The sequence below is a fragment of the Hypanus sabinus genome, chromosome 7, assembly GCF_030144855.1.
Source record: "Hypanus sabinus isolate sHypSab1 chromosome 7, sHypSab1.hap1, whole genome shotgun sequence".
NCBI lineage: Eukaryota > Metazoa > Chordata > Chondrichthyes > Myliobatiformes > Dasyatidae > Hypanus > Hypanus sabinus.
Window position 1 is genome coordinate 136,527,697 of NC_082712.1, and position 25,196 is coordinate 136,552,892.

A 25,196-nucleotide genomic window follows, 5' to 3' on the forward strand; every position below is an offset into this window, starting at 1 on the left:
TCCCAAGGTTTAGTCATTTCCTCATAATCATCTATGACTCAGTTTCCTCCTTTCTGTTGATTATTGTGCTACCTATGGAGTTTATTTTCATTTTATATCAGGAAAAATAACGCATTTTAAGGATTTATTTCACGCTAGTGCTGCTTCTCACAATCATTATTAAATTTAAATAAAGTTGTACATTGGAACAGCATTAACCTGAATATGCTAGATAATTGTGTCAATATTTATTTTTTCTAAGTTAAGAACTTTTAATGTGAATCTGTGCCAATCATAAAATTACTTGGCGATGTGTTGAAATCAAATGAAAAATTAATGACTTCTGAGATTTAAATGTTTGCTTTCAGAGCTGAAGGGGAAAAATAGAGAATTTCTGCTTTGAGGAGCTTGAAAGGTTGAAAAAGAGAAATTCTAACACAGCTGGAGAAGAACGGAGGTTTAATGGGAGCTAAATTAAACATCTGTTAGGAATAGGATGTGATTAACAGCACTCCTAACTACCGAAGATGAAGCACATCATTAGTAGTGACCTAGTTAATTAGCACATCAGCATACCTAACCAGCATGCAGAGTCTAATTATAAGTCTGCAGTGTTGTATGATTTCTCATTCACTTTTGCTGGCAAAACAGAAACTGCGTTACATCATGGTGCTCCTGCGGAAACTCAAACTTCATCTCATATGATCTCGGTTTGCTGCTGCACCATCAGAAATCAGATATTTATGCCTCTAGATGTTTGTAGGCAGAGGGTCTTGCGGAGTGTCATAGCACTCTAGTAATTCATCCCCCCATCCAGATACTTGGCATCCATAGATGCAACCTTGGGCGAGTTTCAGTTGCTTTTGATCCCACACTTACCAAAAATTGCCAGTGCTTTTGCTGTTGCTTGTCATGTAGCCAGCCTGACAGTTGGCAATCACACCAAGGTGGATTGGTCTAAGGATGGTGTGTTTGGATTCACAGACGATCACGACTTTCGTATAAGTTGCTACAGTCTGCTCCTTTCAGTTAGCATATCCCACAAGCTACATTAACAATTGTCATAAAAATGTGCATGAATAATAGGCCCAGTCAAAGATATGTGGGAAAATAAGCACCAAGGAATTACGTAAGAGTAATATGTGGGCATTTGAATGACATGAGCCTGATCGAATTTATAAATTTGGTCTTGAGTTGGTTTTTATTTTGAAATTGTGGCCAAATGGACTCTGTGACCAAATTCAAAGGGAAGTTTAGATGAAAATTGTTAGTAAATAGAAGTTTGGGATTAATTGGTCATAGGCAGCCAAGACAAAAAGAAGTTTTCTGGACTAGATCCTCACTTTGCCTTGATCTACTTTTGTATTCTTGTTCATTCAATTCGTGCTCCTTGTCCTGATATATGGTGCCTATAAAAAGTATTCACCCTCCCCCCAGAGGTTTTCACATTTTATAGTTTTACAACATTGAGTTACAGTGGATTTAATTTGGCTTTTTTTGACGCTGATCTACAGAAAAAGATTCTTGTGTGTCAACGTGAAAATTGATCTTTACAAAGTGATCTAATTTAATTACAAATATAAAATGTAAAATAATTGATTGCATATGTATTCACTCCCTTTTAATATGACACACCAAATCATCACTGGTGCAGCCAATTAGTTTTAAAAGTATCATAATTAATTAAATGGAGACCTGAGTGCAGTCAAGGTGTTTCAATTGATTGTAGTAAAACTACACCTTTATCTGGAAGGTTCAACTGCTGGTGAGTCAGTATCCTGGCAAAAACTACACCATTATGACAGAAGAACACTGCAAGCAACTCTGCATAAAGGTTATTGCAAAACACAAGTCAGGAGATGGATACAAGAACATTTCCAAGTCACTGAATATCCTTTGGAGTACAGTTAAGTCAATCATCAATAAATGGAAAGAATATGGCACAGCTGTAAATCTGCCTAGAGCAGGCCGTCCTCAAAAACTGAGTGACTGTGCAAGAAGGGGACTAGTGAAGGAGGCCACCAAGAGACCAATGACAACTCTGGAGGAGTTATAAGCTTCAGTGCCTGAGATGAGAGCGACTGTGCATACAATTGTTGCCCAGGTGCTTCACTAGTCACAGCTTTATGGGAGAATGACAAAGAGAAAGCCACTGTTGAAAAAAAACTTACATGCAATCTTGGCTAGAGTTTGCCAGAAGATATGTGAAAGACTCTGAAGTCAGCTAGAAAAGGTTCTGTGGTCTGATGAAACCAAAATTGAGCTTTTTGGCCATCGGTCTAAATGCTATGTTTGGCGTAAAACAAACACTGCACATCATCAAAAACACACCATCCCTACCATGAAGCATGGTGGTGGCTGCATCATGCTGTGCGGATGACTCACTGCAGCAAAACCTAGAAGGCTTGTAAAGGTTGAAGATAAAATGAAATGCAGCAAAATACAGGGAACTCCTGGAGGAAAACCTGATGCAGTCTGCAAGAGAACTGCGACTTGGGAGGAGATTTGTTTTCCAGCAAGACATCGACCCCCAACATAAAGCCAAAGCTACACAGCAATTGTTTAAAAACAACAAAGTCAATGTCCTGGAGTGGCCAAGTCAGAATCCAGACCCCAATCCAATTGAGAATTTATGGCTGGACTTGAAAAAGGCTGCTCACGCACAATCCCCATGCAATCTGACAGAGCTTGAGCAGTTTTGTCAAGAAGAATGAAGAAAATTTGCAGTGTCCAGATGTGCAAAGCTGATAGAGACCTACTCATACAGATTCAAGGCTGTAATTGCTGCCAAAGGTTAATCTACTAAATACTGACTTGAAGGGCGTGAATACTTGTGCAATCAATTATTTTGTTTAATATTTGTAATTAATTTAGATCTCTTTGTAGAGATCTATTTTCACTTTGACATGAAAGTGTCTTTTTCTGCTGATCAGTGTAAAAAAAAAAGCCAAATTAAATCCAATATTTTTTAACAATAGAACATGAAAACTTCCAAGGGGGGTGGGGTGAATACATTTTATAGGTACTGTATTTGACAGAACAGCAGGCAACAGATTGACTATGTACCAATTTACCTTTCTAGATAATAGAATCATATTTTCTCTTTGTCCATGGTCTTAGATTGTGTGTAATGGCATAATATTATTAAAATATGTTGCTGCTTGTGCATTGTGCACTAGAATTATATTGTTAATTTGTCATCCTACAGACATCCTTTCATTTATCATATGAAAATGACTGGACGGACTGCCACAGAATGAAAATTCCGTTGTGCCAATGTATGAATAGTAGGTCTGCATAATGCACTTGGTATGGTTATTCAACAACTAGATATAGAATAAGTGGAATTTCTCCTAGATATGTGAATCTCCACATTCAAACAGTAGCTGTAACACAACCAATAGCATTTGGAGAGCAGGGAAGTCAGCAGCTCATGTGGAGTCATGTGCAGGCTCTGCCAGCTCCTTTCTAATATGGAAGTTAAATGTATTCAGTTGCAGTCAATTAAGATGGTACTTGCAGCCTTCCTTATGTAGTAGGCTACGGCGTTTTGCAGGTATCTGCCAGTTCCGTTTGGAAGCAGCACACAGCTACTGTCAATGTGGCCTTGCAATTCTGCTTGAACATAAGACCTAGGAACAGAATTCAGCTATTCAGTTCATCAAGTCTGCTCTGCAATTCCATCAAGGCTGACTTTTTATCCTTCCGAACCCCATTCTCCAGCCCTCTCCCTGTGACCTTTGACTCCCTGATGAATCAATAATCTATCAACTTCTGCTTTAAATATGCTCAATTATTCAGCCTCCATAGCCATCCATGGCAACGGAATCCACAGACTTATCACCCTCTGGTTAAAGAAATTCCTCTCCATCTTTCTTCAAAATGGATGTTCCTTTATTCTGAGGCTCTGCCCTCTCATCCTAGACTCCCCCTCTATAGGAAACATGCTCTCCACATCCACTCTATCTATGCCTTCCAATGTTCAATTGGTTTCAATGAGATCCCCTCCCTCATTCTTCTAAACTCCAGTGAGTACGGACCCAGAGCCTGCTCCTCATACATTAACCCTTTCATTCCCAAAATCATTCTCAGGAAGCTCCTCAGGACTCTCTCCAGTGTCGGTGTATGTTTTCTTAGATACGGGGCTCAAAGCTGCTCACAGTGCTCCAAGTGTGGTCAAGTGTAATTCAAAGCAACCCTCAGCAGATTTCAATCAGCAGCCAACATACAAACGGTTGATGAAGCCATTAAAATAGCTCTGATGGACATCTTTCCTATCGCTGATCATGTGTTTGGCAGTCCAAGATCCACAGATGGTGTTAATAATTTGGCTGCGGCGACATCAAATCAGCATTGTGGTTGTCAGCACAATCTGCCTACTCACGTACATCCAGCTGCCACCGGCAAAGCAAGTGTCAACCCACTTTCCATTTGGCAGTCAGTGTGATTCACACAACAAAGATGCAAGAGATGAACACCATGTTGAAAGAAACCAGAGCTCCCAATGCCAAAGCAATCGGCTTTTGCAGACTGAATTTGCGGGTATTAACTTACCTGGAATATCTAGTTGGCCCAATTTACGTTAATTCTTTCTTTAATTCAGTTCAATTCTCAGTCTAAGACTTCAACAAATTTTCTCTTACACTGCTTTTATTGTGATTGTGTCAAAAGACCACTGAATAGGTTAAGCCAGATTTGAGAACATTGCAAGTGAAACTTAAGGTGGATGTGTTTGAATTCAAAAGCCGTACCAGTGACTGTGATCTATTTCTGTTTCAGAGGAGTCCAATATTTTGCAATTAGACACGTCTGAAACCAGGCTGAGCTGCAGATGACAGTGCAGTAATGCGGACTCTGACACGTAAAAGCAAAAAATGTGATACAGATTAAAAGCAAGGTGCTCTGTATTCACAAAGCGGAATATCACCCAAAATATTGAACCAAACTGACAGTACAAATGTAAGCTTTCAAATATATGAATAAAGGGACTATTTCAATAAAATAATATGATTTTTCTATAGTTCCAAGTTCCTTTAAAATTCCTGACATTCACTTTGATTCTGCTACCTGAATGGTCAGCATCTCTTATTGATAAATCTTTCCTGACATGTAGGCCAACAAACATGAATTCTCAAATTCCTCCATGGCGGGTCTCCAAGAGGATCACGACCTTGTCTTTGCGTTTGAAGACTTGCTCGCCTCAATGACCCAGAGCGCTATGTTGGCTGGAGTCGTGGCTTTGTACTTCACCTCTAGGTAGGGTGCCCCCTGCCAAACAGGTCAAAGTGGAGAGGCTAGACTAAGAGTGGTCCACTGGTCCTCCAAGTTCAGGGATTCAATTCAGAGCTAACAACCCTGACTGGTAAAATAAAATCGTTACAGAAACAGTAGTGAAGTGTCCTTTCACATCTGAGTGCAACGGTATTCCTGAGTCCCCATCCAGGTCTTGCATAACTGACAGTAGTGAAAAGCAAAAGGAAGCACCCGACATGATGAAGGAAGGCCTGAACACTACCGTAGATGGAGGACATTTATTGCTGCCCTGAACACCAGCGGCATAACAGGCAGTAACTACGAAACTCTTTGGCAGGGCTGTGGTGGAGAACCAAGTACGTCACATTGCTGCTGGATGAACCTGAGATTTATAGTAGCAAGATCTCTCAGGAAGTTCGATTCTTGCACATTTGAAATTCAAAGCAAATTTATTGTCATTCATATGAATGGCTCTAGGGGGTGGCTTGGAATGCCAATCCAGCCATCACTACAAAATAATCTTTCTCTACAGGAGCAAAACATACTGATTTATACCCTAATTTTGAGCAGCAGAAAAGCTTATTGCTCTAATTTGTTCATTATTCTGAGGCTTCAATCATCCCAGTTCTATTTGTGATCAGATCAGGCTTACTGTTACTATTCCCTTATTCCATGTGCGTAGTCTACTGATAGTGACTGCAGAGCTCACACGTGATAATATGTGGTGTACACTTGAATGACAAGATGAATTTATAGAAAGTTAACTCTAACCTTTGGAATTGTATGCTACTAAATAATCTGACTCAGTTTTAGTATCACTGGCATACTGCATATTGTGAAATTTGTTTTGTGCCAGCAGTACAGTGCAATATATAAAATACTATAAATTATAATAATATTTATATAACTATTAAACTAAATAGGTAGTGCAAAAATAGAGATGTTGTGTTCATGATCAATCAGTGATGAACAACAAAAAGGCTATCCCAACATGTCTTTTGAGATACTGTATTAGAATGAAAGCATAGATCACTGGACACTTGAATTGGAGACATCTTTCAGACTATCCTCATGACATTAATGGTTTCTAATTCCTTTCATTTATGTAGTAACAGCTGAGAGAGATAGTGTTACAAGTAATGAGATCAACTATGTATAAAATAACAGGTACTAGCACAGTATTTAGTGGACATTAATAGTAGGTATTATATTTCTGTATAATTAACTGCTTTGTAAAAAGTCACAATGCATAAAGTAAATTTTAAGCAGCATACATTGCCTTTAATAATATAGTTTTCAAGTGTTCATCCTTTGAATATTATGACAATCTCATTGGACCCTTATTTGGTAGTGGAATTTTTCATTGATAAAGACATGTAAAGTGAAGCAAATTCCAAAGTACCATGTGCCTCCAACTCCCCACCCAACTCACAAATGACTCTGAGATCGCAGCATGCATCATACTGCTTTCTATTAGCAGTATTTGGGTTAACATTTGGAGAAAGTCAAAGGCCTCTGCAAAATAACTCGACAATTTTAAATTATGAACGTAATTATCTTTAAATTAGAAGCCTAGTCCCGTAAATGGATTCTTACTTTATTCTTCTCTTTACTAAAATCAGTTAAAACTTTAAATTTCATATTCTTTTGAATTAACTCTAGTGATAGAATGTGTAGATTATAATAAATACCTTGCAATTTCATTATAATTTGAATTTGAGTTAATGTAAGGGAATGACACTCATGAATAAATAATGACAGCGGTACATGTTCTGTTATGACTTGAGGCCGTTCACTGGGATCTGGCATTAGCTCAAACAGAAAACAGACAAAGAATGATCTGGCAAACAGCAGAAGCTGCCTAAGAGTCAATGAAGTATTGTGTTGGTTATGGTGACCAGGGTTTAATGAATGTTGATCTATTCTCTGATTTTAGCCAATGACAATGATTTAATGTAAAAACAGTTCTAATAATAGTGCTGAAATTAAAGGTTCTTGTACAAGAATGCTATTAATAGCAGCTTAACACACGTCTAGAATTGTCTTCAAAAATGGCCAGTGGTTTAGGATTATCATGAGCCACATTTTTACATTTGCGAGAGCCCTCATCCTAATGGGCACTATGGCAGGAAGTTTTCTTCTTCAAAGGAAATGTGAGAAATTCCTATCATATTGCTTGTTTAAAGATGTTGTCCCAAAGCATAAGTAAAATTAGACTGTTAGCCTTGCGCTACAGATAATGTTATCCATTGTACTTCATGTGTTTTTGTACATGACTGTCCTAAGAAGGGCAGCAGGCCATTCATATCCCAGCTTGGAATAGCAACAGTCTGCTTTATTTTAATGAACCATTGGCTAGAAATTCTATCATAGACATTTTTGTAAATTGAATGAATGGTGTGCACAGTCCAAAGTAATTTTTGTTTAAGATTTGGCCCATAGTTATTTTGCAAACTGTTTTGTGCTTTATTCTCCTTTAAGAATATTAAAACCTAACTTGAAGATATTTTACAGACAGCATCTATGTGTGCCAGTGCTTTTAAAAGCACTTCTCTGTGGCAGCCCCAGCCCATCAATCCTTACAGACACCTGCCAATATCAGTTCATTTTTACCAATTTTTGGTCTTTTTAAATTTAAAAAATGTTCTATGTGTGTGGGATTACTTCATACATATTTCACTGGGCTCGTTGTGCACTCCTCCTCATTTAGATGAGTCATACATTTTGACTTCTTGGTTCTGTTTTTGTTGTTAAATTAAACTGTATGTAAACGACATCATTGTGTGCAGGAATTACAATGAGTGAATAAAATTTGCCTGAGGGTAAATCATGACAGGAAATCTCTGGTGGACAGCACTGTAACAGAAGTCAGTACAAACATTTGATATCAGTAACGAAACACTTCATTTGTGAGTGACCAGCACTAAAAAGTCAGCTGCAAACAGATTATTTTTTTTCACCCTACAGCAGGAGAGTGCTGCACTATTTGATTTTTGACCTCAGGTTCTTTCTCTGTAGAAATCCTATGTTTCCTATGTGACAATGCAGATTTCTCCTGGGTGTTCTACTATCCTTCCACATTTTACGGATAAGCTTGTAGGTTAATTGAATGCTGTGTAGACAGGTGACAAGGTAATTGACTTAGGTGAGGGGGAATTGGTGGGCATGTGAGCTGGAATAAGTAACAGCGAAGATTGGACAGATGAGTACACTTTGAGATCTGGTGATGGCCCAGTGGATGAATGTGTAATTGCTATGGTCCCTTTTAAGGCCTACCATATTGCTACTTACTTGGAACTATTAAACAGTGCGTGTATGGCACATCTCCCCTGCTGATGCCAGATATTGATCAGGGTTCTCTGAGTGTCAGGCTATCTAGTTTCATTTGCAGAGCATCTATTTTGGATATCTGAAAATTATTAGCTTTCAATATGTCTGCTTGCACTATCCTAGGGAAAATGAGAGGAATTGATTACTTTCAAAATTCATAGTACGGTAGAATAACCCAGTCATTTTGTGTGCCAAAATATGACTGCAGGTTCATTTAATTATCCTTTATATTTCAACGTAATACAAAGAGCATGTAGCGTCTTGCTACAAAATGGAAAATACTTTTCCCAGTTTTCAGGTGAGAAAGTGGTTAGGAGAGATTCCTTCACTCAGACTTGAGTAAATGGAAATGGAAAATGGAAAGTATTCTTTGAGATGGTATATATAATTATCTGGATAGACAGGGTCTGATTAGGAACAGTCAACATGGATTTGTGCATGGAAGGTCATGTTTGACAAATCATTGAATTTTTTGAAGAGCTTACTAGGAAAGTTGACGAGGGTAAAGCAGTGAATGTTGTCTATATGGACTTCAGTAAGGCCTTTGACAAGGTTCCACACAGAAGGTTAGTTAGGAAGGTTCAATCGTTAGGTATTAATATTGACGTTGTAAAATGGATTCAACAGTGGCTGGGTGGGAGATGCCAGAGAGTAGTGGTGGATAACTGTTTGTCAGGTTGGAGGCCGGTGACTAGTGGTGTGCCTCAGGGATCTATACTGGGTCTGGTGTTGCTTGTCATATACATTAGTGATCTGGATGATGGGGTGGTAAATTGGATTAGTAAGTATGCAGATGATACTAAAATAGGTGGCATTGTGGATAATGAAGTAGGTTTTCAAAGCTTGCAGAAAGATTTAGGCCAGTTAGAAGAGAGGGCTGAAAGATGGCAAATGGAGTTTAATGCTGATAAGTGCGAGGTGCTACACTTTGTTAGGACTAATCAGAGTAGGATATACATGGTAAATGGTAGGCCATTGAGGAATGCAGTAGAACAAAGTGATCTAGGAATAATGGTGCATAGTTCCCTGAAGGTGGGATCTCACATGTATAGGATGGTGGAGAAAGCTTTTGGTATGCTGGCCTTTATCAAAGCATTGAGTATAGGAGTTGGGATGTAATGTTAAAATCGTACAAGGCATTGGTGAGGCCAAATTTGGAGTATTGTGTACAGTTCTGGTCACTGAATTGTAGGAAAGACGCAAACAAAATAGAGAGAGTACAGAGGAGATTTACCAGAATGTTACCTGTGTTTCAGCACCTAAGCTACAGAGAACGTTTGAACAAGTTAGGTCTTTATTCTTTGGAGCGTAGAAGGTTGAGGGGGGAACTTGATACAGGTATTTAAAATTATGAGGGGGATAGATAGAGTTGATGTGGATAGACTTTTTCCATTGAGAGTAGGGGAGATTCAAACAAGAGGACATGAGTTGAGAGTTAAGGGACAAAAGTTTACAGGTAACATGAGGGGGAACTTCTTTACTCAGAGAGTGGTAGCTGTGTGGAACGAGCTTTCAGTAGAAGTAGTAGAGGTAGGTTTGATTTTGTCATTTAAAAAAAAAATTGGATAGGGGTATATGGACAGGAAAGGAATGGAGAGTTATAGGCTGAGTGCAGGTAGGTGGGACTAGGTGAGAGTAAGCGGTCAGCATGGACTAGAAGAGCCGAGATAGCCTGTTTCTATGCTGTAATTGTTATATAGTTATATGGTTGTAGAAAGGGATGTTTTTAGTATTATAGGTAACTCAGATGAAGTCAAGTGTATCTTTTATAAATATTGAAACAGAAGGAAGTTATTTAACCCTTCATGCCTGTTCTAACATTCAGTGAACCTTGCTCATTTGCATTTATTGTGTCCCTTGCTTATCAAAAAGCAATCTCAATTTTTCAACGCAGTTCAGGTTTAAAGTAAATTTTCTAATGCAGTGAGGGATATACAGTATATCTCCCATATAGCATCAGAAATAATTTTGAATAGCTCCAACTGCTGACCATGAACAATTCAGCTGTTTCAAAATGGTGGATGGAAGTACTTTTGGCATTCCCCTCTTTTAAAGTTTCTCTTTCATGACATTTGTCGGGAGATGTCCAAGGTTACAGCTTGTCACATGAAAGGTCGTAGTGCTGAATTACCAACTGCTAATGCCTGGTGGAAAATATTTAGATGTTGTTTGGAGTGATGGAAAAGTTTGAATAATTTATGAGTAAGATAGCTAATGAAGTGTTTAATTACATTCTATTCATCCAACATGCTGACAATTCTATATAATGTTTAGCGCTGCCAAATGCAAAGGAACTTTGAGTCAATCCTGTCATATGTTTAAGCTAGTTTTTAGTTTCAGTAAGCAGATCAAAACATAATCTGGATTCTCCGCTAAGTGTGGATTAATATAAACTTGTTCTTGGTTTTGCACAGACATGGAATATGTAAAATAACAATTTAGAGGCAAAAAACATTATTTTCCTCTTAAGGAACATATATCTATTGTATATTATTGTTAATTACCGGTAATCATATGTGCATCTATTATTAAAGTCTAAGCCCAGGTTTGAAATGTTGCAGTGTTGCTTCTAAAAAATGTGATGACCATACCATAGTAAAACTGAAAGTTTCAGAAGTATTACTTGGGATACTTTTCAAAACTTTACTTTGTCAGGACCAGTGAATGTTCTGTGAAAACTATAGAGAGCTATAAAGCCTCACCTGAAGCAGTAATATGTAAAACATGAGAATAGTTTTAACTTAAGGGCAGAACCAATTGTGGATTATTACAGCATTGAGGAGAATGAAGTCCTAGAGCTCATGGAAATACATGGAACCAGTGAGCCACCTGCACCCATGTGCTGCTCAGCTGATTTTAGGATTGTGCAATATCAGAATTCAAGAGAAGCCACAGAAATATTTTAAAATTTACCTTTCCTAGGAACATCCCTGGTGGACTAGGACTGATCAGATCATTTCTGGCCAAAATCAGCATTCACTTCCCAATGTGTGCAGTGCAGCATTGCTTTTGTATTGTAAAAGGCAACTGCTGCAGTCTGAATTAGGAAAAGATAAACAGATTATTCTTCAGGAAGTAGATTAATCTGTGCTTGAGGTTGGCAAGCTTCAGAGAAATTAGGTAAAACATTGGTGTATTCAGCAGATCCAGTTCTTAGAACATAATGCTTTTTTCCTTGAAAGCAGCATGCTATTTTCCTATCATTTCTTCTTTTTGCAGGCGGTGTAGTGAAGGGAGATCAAATAATGGCTGTCAATGGGAAGATCCTCATTGATGCTACCTTGCCTGAAGCTCAGACGACATTGGCAAAGTCATGGAATAGCGGTGGTGTAAGTATTTTATCCATTATTTTGGTTCATTTACTCCCTGAGCAAAAAAAAGAGACAGTAACATTTTCAACAAATGAATAAAATAGATCTAAGATATTACTCAGACTCTAAATTATTGTGGTGTCTTCTTCACCAAAGTGAAGAAACCGTAAATAAGTATTTCAGTGCCATTATCCAGAGATGTTAATTTTTATGTTGACAATGACAAAATTTAGGTTCTCTTTACCCACCACCTTTCTCTATCTCTTTATACCTGTATTATCAGACTAATACCCTACATTACTGTGGGGACAGCACAGTAGGTGTAGCATTTAGCATAATGCTATTACAGCTCCAGTGACCCGGGTTCAGTTCTACCGCTGTGGCGAATGATTTTGTACGTTCTTCCCGTGACCGTGTGGGTTTATTCCGGATGCTCCAATTGCCTCCCACATTCCAAAGACGTACCGGTTAGTAGGTTACATGGTGTAATTTGGTGGTCTGGGCTCATTGGGCTGGAAGGTCATGGTACTGTGCTGTGTCTCTAAGTAAATAAAGATAATAAACTCAGCACCTTTCAGGTGTCCTTCAGCATTCCACTAATTTTTAAGGTGCAATTTCTGCTGTAGTGTGGGAAAAGCTACTTTTTCGACAGAGCTTTAGCAGAGCTTTGCCAAAAATTGGAAGGATTGAACGCACATTGTGAAGGAGGTGATTTTATCTTTATCCTCTTGATTACTCTAACTGCTTTCCTGAACGTCACTAAGTAGCATGTTTACAATTTTCAATTCTGTTTGATGTCATATTATGCATTTCATCCCAGACCTTTCTCATTCACAAATGTTGCCTACTTGCATTTCTGAAATATTTCACCAATGCTCAGCTTCCACGATATGATGTCACACTCTAATATTTGCTGACCAGCATTGGCTTTTATCCATTGACATCCAGTGTCAGCTCCCTGTATTCATATTGACTACAATGTCATTGAGAAGCATCTTGCTGTCTTTTTCTATTCTAAGCTGCAATAGGCATGCATGCTGTAATCAGCCTTAATTCTGCAGTAATTGCAGTAGTGAATCTATCACTAACGATAGGTATTGAGTGATTCGGACAGTTACATCCAGGGTCCACAAGGGGGCAGGTAAATACAGAAAGCAGGAGATTGCTATCCAATTTGCTGTTGTGGGTTCCAGAGATATGACATTATATACAATATGTGATGGGGATTTGTGCAATATACCCCTTATACACTTGAAAAATGCTGGAAAAACATTGAAGAATGAAATACATTATATCTTAAAGATTGATTACTAGTAAATGGTCTCTTAAGCACTGAAACGATTTTGTAAGTATGGAGTTCCATTTTACTTGAAGTTTCTTTTTTGTTTATGTATTCTGAATTTTTTCCCTATCTTTTATAGTTGTTAATCCCGTCCTTCCTTTGTTTCACTTTCTGTTTGCTAAAAATAACTGAATATGGTTATTGTAAAGCAATACACACAATGTGCCGGAGGATTTCAGCAGGTCAAGCAGCATCTGTGGGTAGGAATTTACAAACCACATTTTGGATAGAGACCCTTCATCAGGACTGGAAACCTTGACTGGTTATCCCCATCCATAGATGCTGCCTGACTTGCTGAGTTTCTCCAGCACATTATGTAGATTGTTCTAGATTTCCAGCATCTGCAGTACCTCCCCTGTCTTGGTCATTGTAAACATCTGTTTGTATTGAGATATAAGTTGTTTTATGCCCCGTTCACAATGGTCCTAACTCACTTATAGAGGATGCTGTACGGTTATAACTTAACACCCCACAAATGACATTTGGATAGCTGTACATTTAATTTTGCAGCAGACTATAACATCCAGACTGATGAGCTGGTTAGAAACCAGAGCAGCAGTTCGTCATTTCTTTGCACTGCTCTTCATGAGTCAGTTGGTGTAGTTTCTACAAACGTGAGATTGAAATCGTGTATCATCTTCCTTATATTTCTGACACACAGTAAACTTTATGTTATATCAGACTTTCTTTCCTACTGTTTTTTCTTGTTGTCACACATTTTTCTCTTTGCCATAATTTTCATTACTTCTATCTCATCTATTCTTCATATACTCACCTCCCTCCCATTTAGCATATTTTCTCTGATTATGCACAGTAGTTGCACATGTTCCTTAACTGGTGTACTGAAAATCGATCTCTTTTTAAGCTCATAGTGTTTATAGAGTGATTACAAATAATGGAACACCTTGGTAATATCCATATTCATGTTTGCCCATATTGTCTGTTGAGAACTATATCGGTCCAAGGGTTGATGTTAATCATGATTTCCATGTCAGTGCAAATAATATAATGATTTTTGTTTTCCTTTACACATTTAACCAGTGTTTAGCGTGACAGGAAAGAAAGTAACAGATGGTGAAAGACTGAAACCTTTTCTGATTAGTGCATGTTGAATTCCAGCTTTCAAACTCTTTTACAGTTATTAAGCAACTATTATTATTGCGGGTCCCAGATAATAAGGAGCACATGTAAAGTGATGGCTTTTTTACTAGTAAATTTTAGAGAAAATTTGCATTTTTATGATGCTAACTATCAGCGTCACCTAGTAATGTAAAGAAAACTATACTTAGAAGCATTTTTAGGAGAGATAAGCAAATGTTTAGTTAGAAAATATGTTTGTTCAGGAAAGGCAGAGAGTTATAAGGTGAGTAAATGCAAAGAGTCATTCATAGCCAACTGGAGCCATACAATGATTCAAAAGGAAACAGAGGAGAATTAGATCTGAAAATAAGGATGGGTGATGTCATGTAGTTAAAAAAAAATAAAACTGAGTATGGTAATTTCAACTTCAGGACAATCTGGGAGATCAAAAGCCAATGTGAATTGATTGTAACTGTTGCACCACTAAGCTTCTAATATTTAAAATCACTACTTTCCAAATCATTATTTTCTGTCCAATATTTTACATTCTGAGTTTGCAAAATAGTTTATATGAAATAGGTTTTGACCTGATGAGAATTAAAATGCACAATCTGAAGAATGTGTACATGAGCTTTGGGTGGAGTAAAAGTGATAAGAAAATCAAAGGTTTCTCTTTGCAGATCCTATACATGACTTTTGTCTCTAATATTATCATAACACTCAGATTACTGTTGACTCTCAACTTATAAAAGTCAGGTTTTGGACTGCTTCTGAAGAAAAAGGCATGATTAGTACCCCTATAATATTTTATCTCTCCTCACAGTTACTGGAGTTTGCTGACTCTGAATCAGTTCCTTCCTTTAGTGATCCGTTTGAAATATTCCTAAGGGCAAATGAAAAATGACACTTCTGCAGCATCTGAGAGGTGTTGCATAGCTCCATTGGAGTGTTCAGTCATGAATTGGTGGTTATTGATTATCTAATTTTCCAATTATCTATTTTGGTTTCTGAACATCACCCTTGGATAAAGTAGGTTTCAGAATAAGTAGAGTAATAAAAGCAAGAAATTGAAGTGAATTTTCAACTTGTGTCTCTGAGAATATTAAATTTGCTTTCTTCGTGAAACTACTCCATGTTTATTCCCATTAATTTCAACATGAAAATCTATTCATTTGTGAAATAATGGTATGGACTGTGACAAGTATTTTAACCAGGAATGAGACTGAATCCTGTTATCTTTTCATCATCAAAATTATGAAGGCAAAATCCTCTTCTAATTCTTTGGAGATTGAATCATTGTTTCCTTCACAGTTTGACCAAACTGGTTAATTCAATGCAAAGGTTCATCTTTTTCACATATGTACAATATGTTTCCCTGCACATAATACAGCCAAATTAAAAATAAATGTTAGCATTAATTTTGACCTTGACAGCTTCTGCTAAAAAATTTCCATCATATTTCTGTTTCAGGACTGGATAGACTTGGTTATAGCTGTGTCTCCACCCAAGGAATATGAAGATGAAGTGTAAGTTTACTACCAGAGTTTAGGGAGCTTTTATCTTTCTTCACTACAGTATCTATAATAGAATTTGTAAATTATCCATCAGACATTTATGAAAACTTTACTTACAAACATAGTATTCACATTTAAAATTATTATTTTTTAGTGTTACTTCAACACATGCTAATTTTCAGATTTAAAGTACAACAAATAACTTAAAGTGTTTCTGAGTAAAACATTTTATTTTTGACAATTGTGCTAACTGGTTAATTTAATCTTTTTTTGCCATTAATACCGGGGAAGGGGGAATTTGTGCTTTGCATATTCCACACAATGCATTAATAGATCAGATTATTTAGAGAAGAGTAGAACTGGTCCCTAATACTTATACACACAGACTGCAAGCAACCAAGTACAAGTTTCTCTCCATTGTTTCCTTCTGAGTCACTGATAACTTTGTATTGATTTCTATATCGATCCTATGTTAACATTATCGCAGTGTTTCATTTAACGATGGTAATGTCGAAAGATAAAGGCACCTTGTTGATTGATTGTCAACCTGTCAAACGAAAGGCACCTTTGCTGAAGACTGAACAGCATGTTAACTTCCCATCTGTCCACAGTCAAAGAGCAATACATTCTTAAACAAGAGATATTTTGGCTGAGAAAACTTTAACATTTTCTTTAAGTATTAGAATAGTTCAAAATATTGAAAAATGTGAATTAATTAAATATTCTTTTTTGTAGGACATTCTTCTGATAAAGAAGAGTCATATGATATTATAAGGACCACTTCATCCGGAATCAAATCTTCCTCATAAAGTCCAGTGCTTTGTAATGCAAAATTTTATTGAAGAAAACAGATCAGATTATTTAAACTACATTAATATAATGGAGATAACTACAGTGATTTAAATATTGAAATTATTGGTAAAATGTATATATTCCCTAAATAGGATTAACAGGAATATATAGTAGTATTGTTATAGACATACAGGTGCTTGTGTCAAATTATTTTCTATTAGGTATCAGAATAGTAGGTTTAAAAAAAGAATTGAAAGCTAATTGATTGAACTGGTTTTGTCGTGTTTTTCAATGGAACATCTATGTCAATGCACTGAAGAGCTCAAATCTGAAGTTCCTTTAACATTCATCGCCAGAAATGTGCTGATTCTTATGAACTTGTTATAACCTCTACAATGGTTTCATAAATCTGCTCTATCAGTGCTGCTTTGATAAGAATGAAGTTGAATGATTAAGAAAAGCACAGTGAGTGTGAAGAGCAAAGAGCCATCTCCAAGCCTGAATAATATTGTAGACCTAAAGTCTAGTGTGTTGAGAGACTTTAGTATTACTTTGCAAATGGGATTACCCATGATTGCAATACCTTGGTGCTCAGGTTAAAAGTGATATAGCAAATAAATTATGCATGAGCATCTTGCTTCAGTGTACCATATTGGTATGAGAGGACTGGAGCATTAAGGCTGATTTTGTGAGACACGCTCTCCCGAATGGTGTGGCGACACAGTGGAATGGGACTTTAGAGATGTGGACTGCAATATTTATTAGCTCTGGAAACTAATCACTTATCTGAAATAATTGCATCAATTTTTGATCGTTAATAGAATGATTCTTTGTGTTATGTGTGACCTAACATGTTATAATATAGTCTGTTAATTATAGATATAAATATTTACATATAATGAAATGGATGTATTTCTAATTAAATTTCATTTAAATTTATAATAAATAATAACAAGTATTTGGCACAAATGTAGGAATGCTACATTTGTTCTTGAAATTATTAATGTTAAGGAGGAATTTGTCCAAATGCTATTTGGAATATTTTTTATTTTATTAAATCTTTATTGAATTCTGGGACCATGTTGCATTATATGAGTTTAAATACATGGTAAACTAATGCTACTAGAAATGGTTTTGACCGAAAAACTAGTTTGAAAGCTTTCATCAGTTACAAGATGTTAAGATGGTAAGGACAGCCTGTTGCTCATCTGTAAGATATTTTTTAAAAATTGCATGAATTGTTTTGTTGTGAGATCTATCAGTTGTCCTTTGCAGACCGTGAAAGGAATTTGATTGCCAGGCTTTCTAATTGAAAACTCTATCCTTGAGGATACTGTAGATCCCGGTTAATTGGGACACTTTGTGACCAGTACATTTTGGCCAACTAAGTATCTGCCCTAATTAGCCAAAATAGTTAAAAACTTATAAAAAGACAAACTACCGTTTAACTGAGCAAATAAATTATGTATTTAAATGGAAATAAAGAACAAGTTAGAACATTTCCTCTACAGTAATATAAAACTGTAGTTCCTAATACTTAATGACAGAGGAAATTCATCTAAAGTATGCTGCCATGTTCTTTCAATTGACTATAAATAAACAATGTCTCTACAGGCACTAGTGCAGATAATGGACTGATTCATGCAATGCTTTTGATGATTGCATCCTCCAAATATTCATTTTTATTGTAACATTTAGGCCAGGACTGTCATGTCTGAATGCTTGAAACTACCATGAGCAAAACTGTTCTGTATTGTCTTACTGCTTATTTCTTGCCAACAATTGGTGACAAATATCCCTGCTGTTTGAACACAAATACACACAACTGATGTTACTTAAAAACTGTTTGCTCTTAGCACAGTGCAGTATCTAATGGTCACACAAGTGCATGTGACAGACACTAGTTAGAAACTTTAGTGACAGTCTCCTGTCCCAATTAAGTGGCACAGAGTCCCAAATAAGCAAAGCAAATCCCAGCTATTTTCTCAATTAGTATTTTGTTCTTTAAGAGTTGTCCTAAATAGGTGGCTGTCCTGATTAACCAATGGCCCAATTAACCAGAATCCACTGTATTTGGTTAGCAGACCATCTTTATTAAGAAAATATATTGTTCTGTATGCTTACTTGATTGCCTTAGAATTATTTTGAAAATGAATAAGAGATAATGCTGTTTATACAATTTGTGCTCATTAAGTCAATGAAGTGTTCTTGAGTTTTCTAAATATTGAAAAAAAATCAATTTCTGATGTTTATTTACCTGTTTGACAGTTTTAGTAGAGTTCTTAACAGCAGTTGGTCTAGTGATAGACTTTTGGACATCTTACTTATCATCTATGTAGGTATTTTTTTCTCAAGTACTTTTTTGTGTGAATGTGTTCCTTCATCATGAGAATAGTTCTCCTTGTTGTTGAATGTTACTGTATATCTGATGTAAATTATGAGCAAGCATTGGCCAACTTGCTTCTCTTGAGTTGAGAAGTGAGTGCTTCTTTCTATGCTTCTACCGCCAGTTTAAATTTAATTTAATTTAAAGGCTTACTAATTCATGCAGTGGAATATGTTCCAAGTATAAACTACTGTGGTGGAATTTACATACTGGAATGCAAATTGCTTAAGACAGGTGCACTACTTGTGGTCATCTGTTTTTGAAGTGTCATCAAAAGCACTTATATAGTTTATGTAAGGCTAAATTTCACCCATTTGGCGGTCAAGCTGGGGCCAAAAGAAACTTGTCTGAAATTTGCTATCATAAATACAGAAAAATCTTGTTAAGTCACATCAGCAATTCTTTGCTGCTCTAAAGATCAGAAGTTGTAGTTACATTTCCCATCTAATTTTATGGTGTAGTAATATTCTCCGTCTAATTTTATAGTGCAGATCTGTATTAATGGCAGCTTAGTTGTCTGTAATTACTTGAAAATGCTGTTAGTACAATTCATTGACCTGCTTTTATACACATAAATGTAATTTTTGATATACAAGCTGAACTGTAGCAATTGAGAGATTGTATAAATTTGTCCCTTTCAAAATCAGGAATATTTTATGTGTGTCCATACTGCAGGATATGATTGTTACAGTAAATTGGATTGCACTGATAGCAATTCTGTGTTCAACTCTGGGTAGCAAGATATCTGCTCAGACAAGGCCATATAAAAGCACATACTAGTCTGATGAAATCATGAGACCAGCTGAGTCATTGATCTGAACACAGGATAGAGATAAAAGCGTAGTGAAAAATGAATGCAAGGAGTGATGTCCGTGAGAATGGTTATGGTTGCAGAAAAAAAGTCGTAAATATGGTGAAATTTAGTAAAAACAAAACAAAAAAAAATCCAAAATCACCACAAAGGCACTGTACATTGTTCATTGGAAATTCTCTCACATATTCACCCAACAACCTCTAGCTGTCCATGTTTCTACCTGGCGTCGCACACATCTTACTTTTTACAAGCATTCGCATCTGTTCAACCATGACATTGTAGTGAGATGCCATGGCACAGCAATCCGCTTTCATCTCTGTTGCAGGAGATGGAACCAAAACATCAACTGCATTAAACTGCTTATGGAATTAGTGGCATTGAGAAGGTATTTGCAGGTAAGAACTCTGCCACCTGAAAGAATGTGAAAACTGGCGGATCAGAAACTATTGAAAATGACCAGGTTCATCTATAATCCTGCTGAAATCTTTTGGTCCATAAGACGCTGGGGATCTAAACATGTTCCTAATGCACGCCTCTTCCTGAACCATAACTGTATAATTGCAGCTTTCTCATTTCAGATACTGACCTATTCAGATAAGCACCAGCGAGTCTACTGATTCAGAAAAAAGACAGCACATTGCTACATTTGGTGTCTGCATCCATCTGTTTACATTCTGTCGTATTATGTACAGCAGAAGATACCGTAGAAGAAAGTTCTGTACATACAGTAAGCAATTAACCACCAGTGGAATACAGCAAGGTTGTGCACTAATTCTGCTCCAAAAGAATAGATTAGAACTGCAATGGAATAAGGTTTATATTTTATTTACCAGTTTTCAGATCTATCTGAACCAATGACTGAAGCATAACAAGTCAAATTCAGACTTGCACAGTTTGATCTGACTTTGGTCAGAATTATTGCCAGTATGACACTGGATTCCATTGTTGGAAGCTGGTCCAAATATATGAATGAATTTCAACAATTATTCATTCCTAGCTGGCAAAAGGGGAAAAAAGGGTGCAAAAGAGTTTAACCACAGCTTACAAAAATAATTAGAATAACATTAGATTCAAAGGGAAATAAGTTATTTAAAAAGGAATATAAGAGGTTTAAAAGGGATAAGGGTGCATAAGGGTAAGCTTGCAAGGAAAACTAATCTTGGAAGAGTTCAGTGGATATGAAGAAAGAATGATTGTGAAGAATGTTAGGGAAGATAAATGTAAATGGTACTATAGTCAGAAACAGCAAATTATAATTGGGAACAAAGAAATAGCAGAACAATTAAACACACTTGTTTCTGGCTACACAAAGGAGCACAAATAACCTTTGAGATGAAGAGAGAGGGAAGAACTGAAGGCACTGGTGTTAGTACTAATAAATCGTGCTAGAATTAATTAATGGAGTGAAAGTTTGACAAATCTCTATGAGCTGATAATCTACATCTCAGTGTATCAAATGAAAATAGCCCTTGAAATAGTGAATGTGCTTGTCTTCATCTTCCATTTGCTTTTTAATATACCTAGAGAAGTTACTACAGATTAGAAGGTGCTAAACATACCCCTTTATTTAATAAAGGAGAAAGAAAGAAAATGGGAATACAGAAATGTACACCTAATGTAAGTAATGAAAGAAATGCAAAAATCTATTATAGATGCAATTACAGAAGAATTAGATGAAGTCAGTGTGTGTTTATGAAGGGAAAGTAGTGCTTAACAAATCTACAAGAGCCTTGAAGATGTAACTTATCACTTTGGTTCCAAAAATTGAAAAGTCATTATCTGAAAAATGATAAATTGGGATAATAATAGATAAAGTAATGAATGTGGTTATTTTGATTTTCAAACAGTTTTTGTTAAGGTTTTGCAAAAAAAGTTACCATGCAAAATTAAATCATGTGGGATTTGGATGTAATAACTGGCATGGACAGAGAATTGATTGGCATATGGGATGAAAAGAGGATGAACAAGCTCATCCATGTGGTAGGAATGACTAGTGAGTTATTGTAGGGGGTCAATGTTTAGGCCCAGGCTTTCTATAACATATATTTGTGATTGGATAAGGATATTAAGTGCACGTGACTCAAACCCTTGAGGAAAGTGAGCTGTGAGAAGACTGCAAAAGATGTTTTGGTGTGACTCAACCAAATCAGGTGATTTGGCAAATGCATAAGAGTTTGATATGGAAAAATGTGAGGTGATCACTTTGGTTCCAAAAACTGAAAGGTTACTCTCTGAAAGTTGATAAATTGGGAATAGAGAAGGTGCAGAGAGACCTTGGTGCCATTGTCAGTGAAAGTAGGAATTTAAGCAGATGGGAAGGCAAACACAATGGCAGCTTTATTGGAAGAGGATTTGAAGATAAAAGAAAATGTTATCTTGCTAAAGTTCTACAAGATCTTGGTAAGATCTCTTGTAGATTTTAGTAGGTACTTTTCATCTCCTTACCTGAGGAAAGATGTTATTTTCAAAGTACTGTTTCTATGCTGGTTCACCGGACAGCTCCTGGGAAAGGAGAGCTGATGCATTAGGAGAAACAGGCTCTATTAGGCCTATATTAGCTGCAGTATATTCACGAGAAAGAAGAGTAAGTGGGGAATCTCATAGAAACAGACTAGAAGCACAAAGGCTATTCCCAAAGCCTAGAGTTCAGCAAAAGGAGTTACAATTTTGTGATACAAAGTATGTCATTTCAAACAGCATTGAGAAATATCTTTACCCTGGAGATTGTACCACAGAAGACAATAGAGGCCCAGTCAGTAAATATATACAGGAAAGAGGTAGAAACATCTCTTCCTCATGGGATCAAGAGATACAGAGAGAAGGTAGGAATGGAGCACTGAGATGGATACTTAGTCTTGATCATACTCAATGATGGAGCAGGACCAAATGGATACTGCTGCCACCTCCATAACCATTTGCAACTTTACACTGCAAGGGATCAGTAAAATGGGTAGTGATGGAAGGGGCTAGATTTAACATAGCATGGAAGAAAAATGGTATGCAGATATAACTGCATTATTTGCATTAAGGGGATTAGCAGAAGAGATTAAAAGAAGATGTTTTCTATTATTGATTGGACATGTTAAATTTTTTGGCATAATTTTTCAGATATTCAATTCCATGCTAAAGCAGATGTGGAAAATGTGCAGCAGAAGGTTCATAATGAGAGAACTGTATCCGTAATGGGAATTTTGGATGTGTTTTTATCTACTCCCTTGTGGAAGATGTAAATATTTCCAAACGTCAACATCAATTGATCAATTGAGGACATGGTTTCCAACACACTATTGCATTTGCAGTGAATGTATGTTTACTCTGCCACTGGGTGGGCAGCTTAAGGATTGTGAATGATCATACACATGGTATTGAAGATGCATATTTCCAAGCTAGGATAGTGTGTGTGTGTTGCCATCCAACTTGCCATACCCAACAGCAAACTCTGTGCTCAGTCTGGCTAGAGGGAAACAACTGTTAGAGCCACAAAAATAAATTATCATCGATCTTAATATAAAGGACCTTTAATAAATAAATTAAGGATATACTATATTGTGATATCATAATAGATTTAGATGGTTTGTTATTTACTTTATGCATTCTAATATTTTAAAAATGGAGCTGAAATACTACACAGAAGCAATATTACTGACAAGGAAGGCAAAACCGGTTATGGAATCTGCTTTTATGAGACAGTTAAGATATCTGCCTTGGTTCCACTGAATGCTCATCTGAATTCATTCACGAAGAAGTGAGAAGGAATATCCTGATTACCATTTCAGCTACTTGCCAGTTTAGAATTAGTGCTGAGGAGAATCAAACGGTATGATTCCCACCTTCTGTTTGTTGCTTAGCTTCATTGCTACCTCTTGCTCTCCTTCTTTCCCATTCATGTGACCTCTTTGTTCCACTGCTCAGTTTTCTGTCCCCTGTGAGAGTTAGTTTGTCTGTTTTCTTGTTTGTTCTACCATCTGATGCATGTTTATTTGTCCTCCAAGTTCATTTGTCACTGCTGACGTGAATTCCAGTTGTTTCCTATCTGCTGCAAGGACAAGATGAAAACAAAAGCAAAGGCTGACAACAGAAATACAAGCAAAGATTCTAAAGGAGGGAGAAAGAAAACTGGTTAAGGGGAAGATTAAAACATCAAATGGATGTGAAAAAATGACAGAACTAATAATTGATGAGGGGCATTAAGTGTTGAGCAGTTGTGTAAGACAATAATGATAAATAAATAAACACTTCTTGGGCTTCCAGCAAGGTACAGGTATTGATTATAACCAACATTTCAATGACGAACTCTGCCATCTTCTTCAGGGATGATGCCAGAGAAGATGGTGGAGTTTGTCATCGAAGCGTCGGTTATAATTGATACCTGCACCCGGCTGGAAGCCAGAGAAAAATTTATTCATCTCATAAGCTGGGAGATCACTGGATCCCTTTTCAATTATAATAAATGTTGTGGGAGTCAATGGACAGAATAAAGATGATTATGCAGGAGATATTTATGATTATAATGGTCTTAGTAGGGATAAGGAAGAGAATTACTAAAATGAGGTGAGGATGAGAGATATTAATCAGACAAGAGAAGCTTTGGTTCTTCACCTTCAACACTGGAAGCTGCCAGTGTACCTAATAAAGATATTTAAAATCATATTGTGGATAGAGTAGATAGGAGTCATTCCCATTGGTGGGAGAGTTCTGATTCTGACACATAGAATGAATATGATTGATAAAGAATTCATAATAACATGAGGAAATAATTAATGTGCATCTTATGTCTAGGATTTGGACATCATTGTCAGTGCTGGTGGTGTAGGCAGATCAATTATGGTGTTAAAGGTGCTTTGCCTAAGTACATATTAGGAAAGAATTTACAGGGAGATGCTGGAGGTATAGGATTACTCTTATAGAGAGTCAGTATGGACTCAAAGAATTGAATGGCTTTCCTTCTATTGTGGAACCAATCTGTTATTCACTTCCAAATGTATAAGATGTCAAAGTTTACCCAGCTCACATTAATTCTTCTGTCCTTCGTACTTTTTGGCTCAACTGTTGCCTACTCTATATGAAGCTAGAAGTGACACAGCCCTTGGCTAAAAAGAAGATGCGTGGGCATATATTTTTGTTCGTAAATGAAATATTAATCAAATTACTTTAAAGCTGTTCTAAAATTCTTTAAAAAAACATGTTTTGAACACTTTTAGTAACGGGAAATTACTCATCGAAAGTCGCGTTACGTATAATCCTCATGTAAATAAAATTCAACAACATTCTCACGAGTTGGTGTCACAATTCTTACACAAATAAAGCTTACAACTTCCCCAGGATGTGAACTTGGGTTACGAGTCGCAAGCGTTTCAGTGACTTGGTTCGGGGTGATTCTCAGTGGCACAAGGTT

The 25,196-nt window shown here is 36.7% G+C and overlaps 1 protein-coding gene across 3 annotated transcripts in view; it reads left to right on the forward strand.

Moving 5' to 3' along the window:
- ush1c (Usher syndrome 1C) overlaps nucleotides 1-17,669 on the forward strand; it is a 183,090-nt gene extending 165,421 nt beyond the window's left edge. For all 3 annotated transcript variants that reach the window (XM_059975708.1, XM_059975709.1, XM_059975710.1), the window contains 3 exons: nucleotides 11,782-11,891; nucleotides 15,766-15,821; nucleotides 16,545-17,669. In XM_059975708.1, coding sequence (XP_059831691.1) covers nucleotides 11,782-11,891; nucleotides 15,766-15,821; nucleotides 16,545-16,557 — 179 coding nt within the window. In that variant the 3' untranslated portion in view covers nucleotides 16,558-17,669. The remainder of the gene's footprint in view (nucleotides 1-11,781; nucleotides 11,892-15,765; nucleotides 15,822-16,544) is intronic.
- The last annotated feature ends 7,527 nt before the right edge of the window (nucleotides 17,670-25,196 follow it).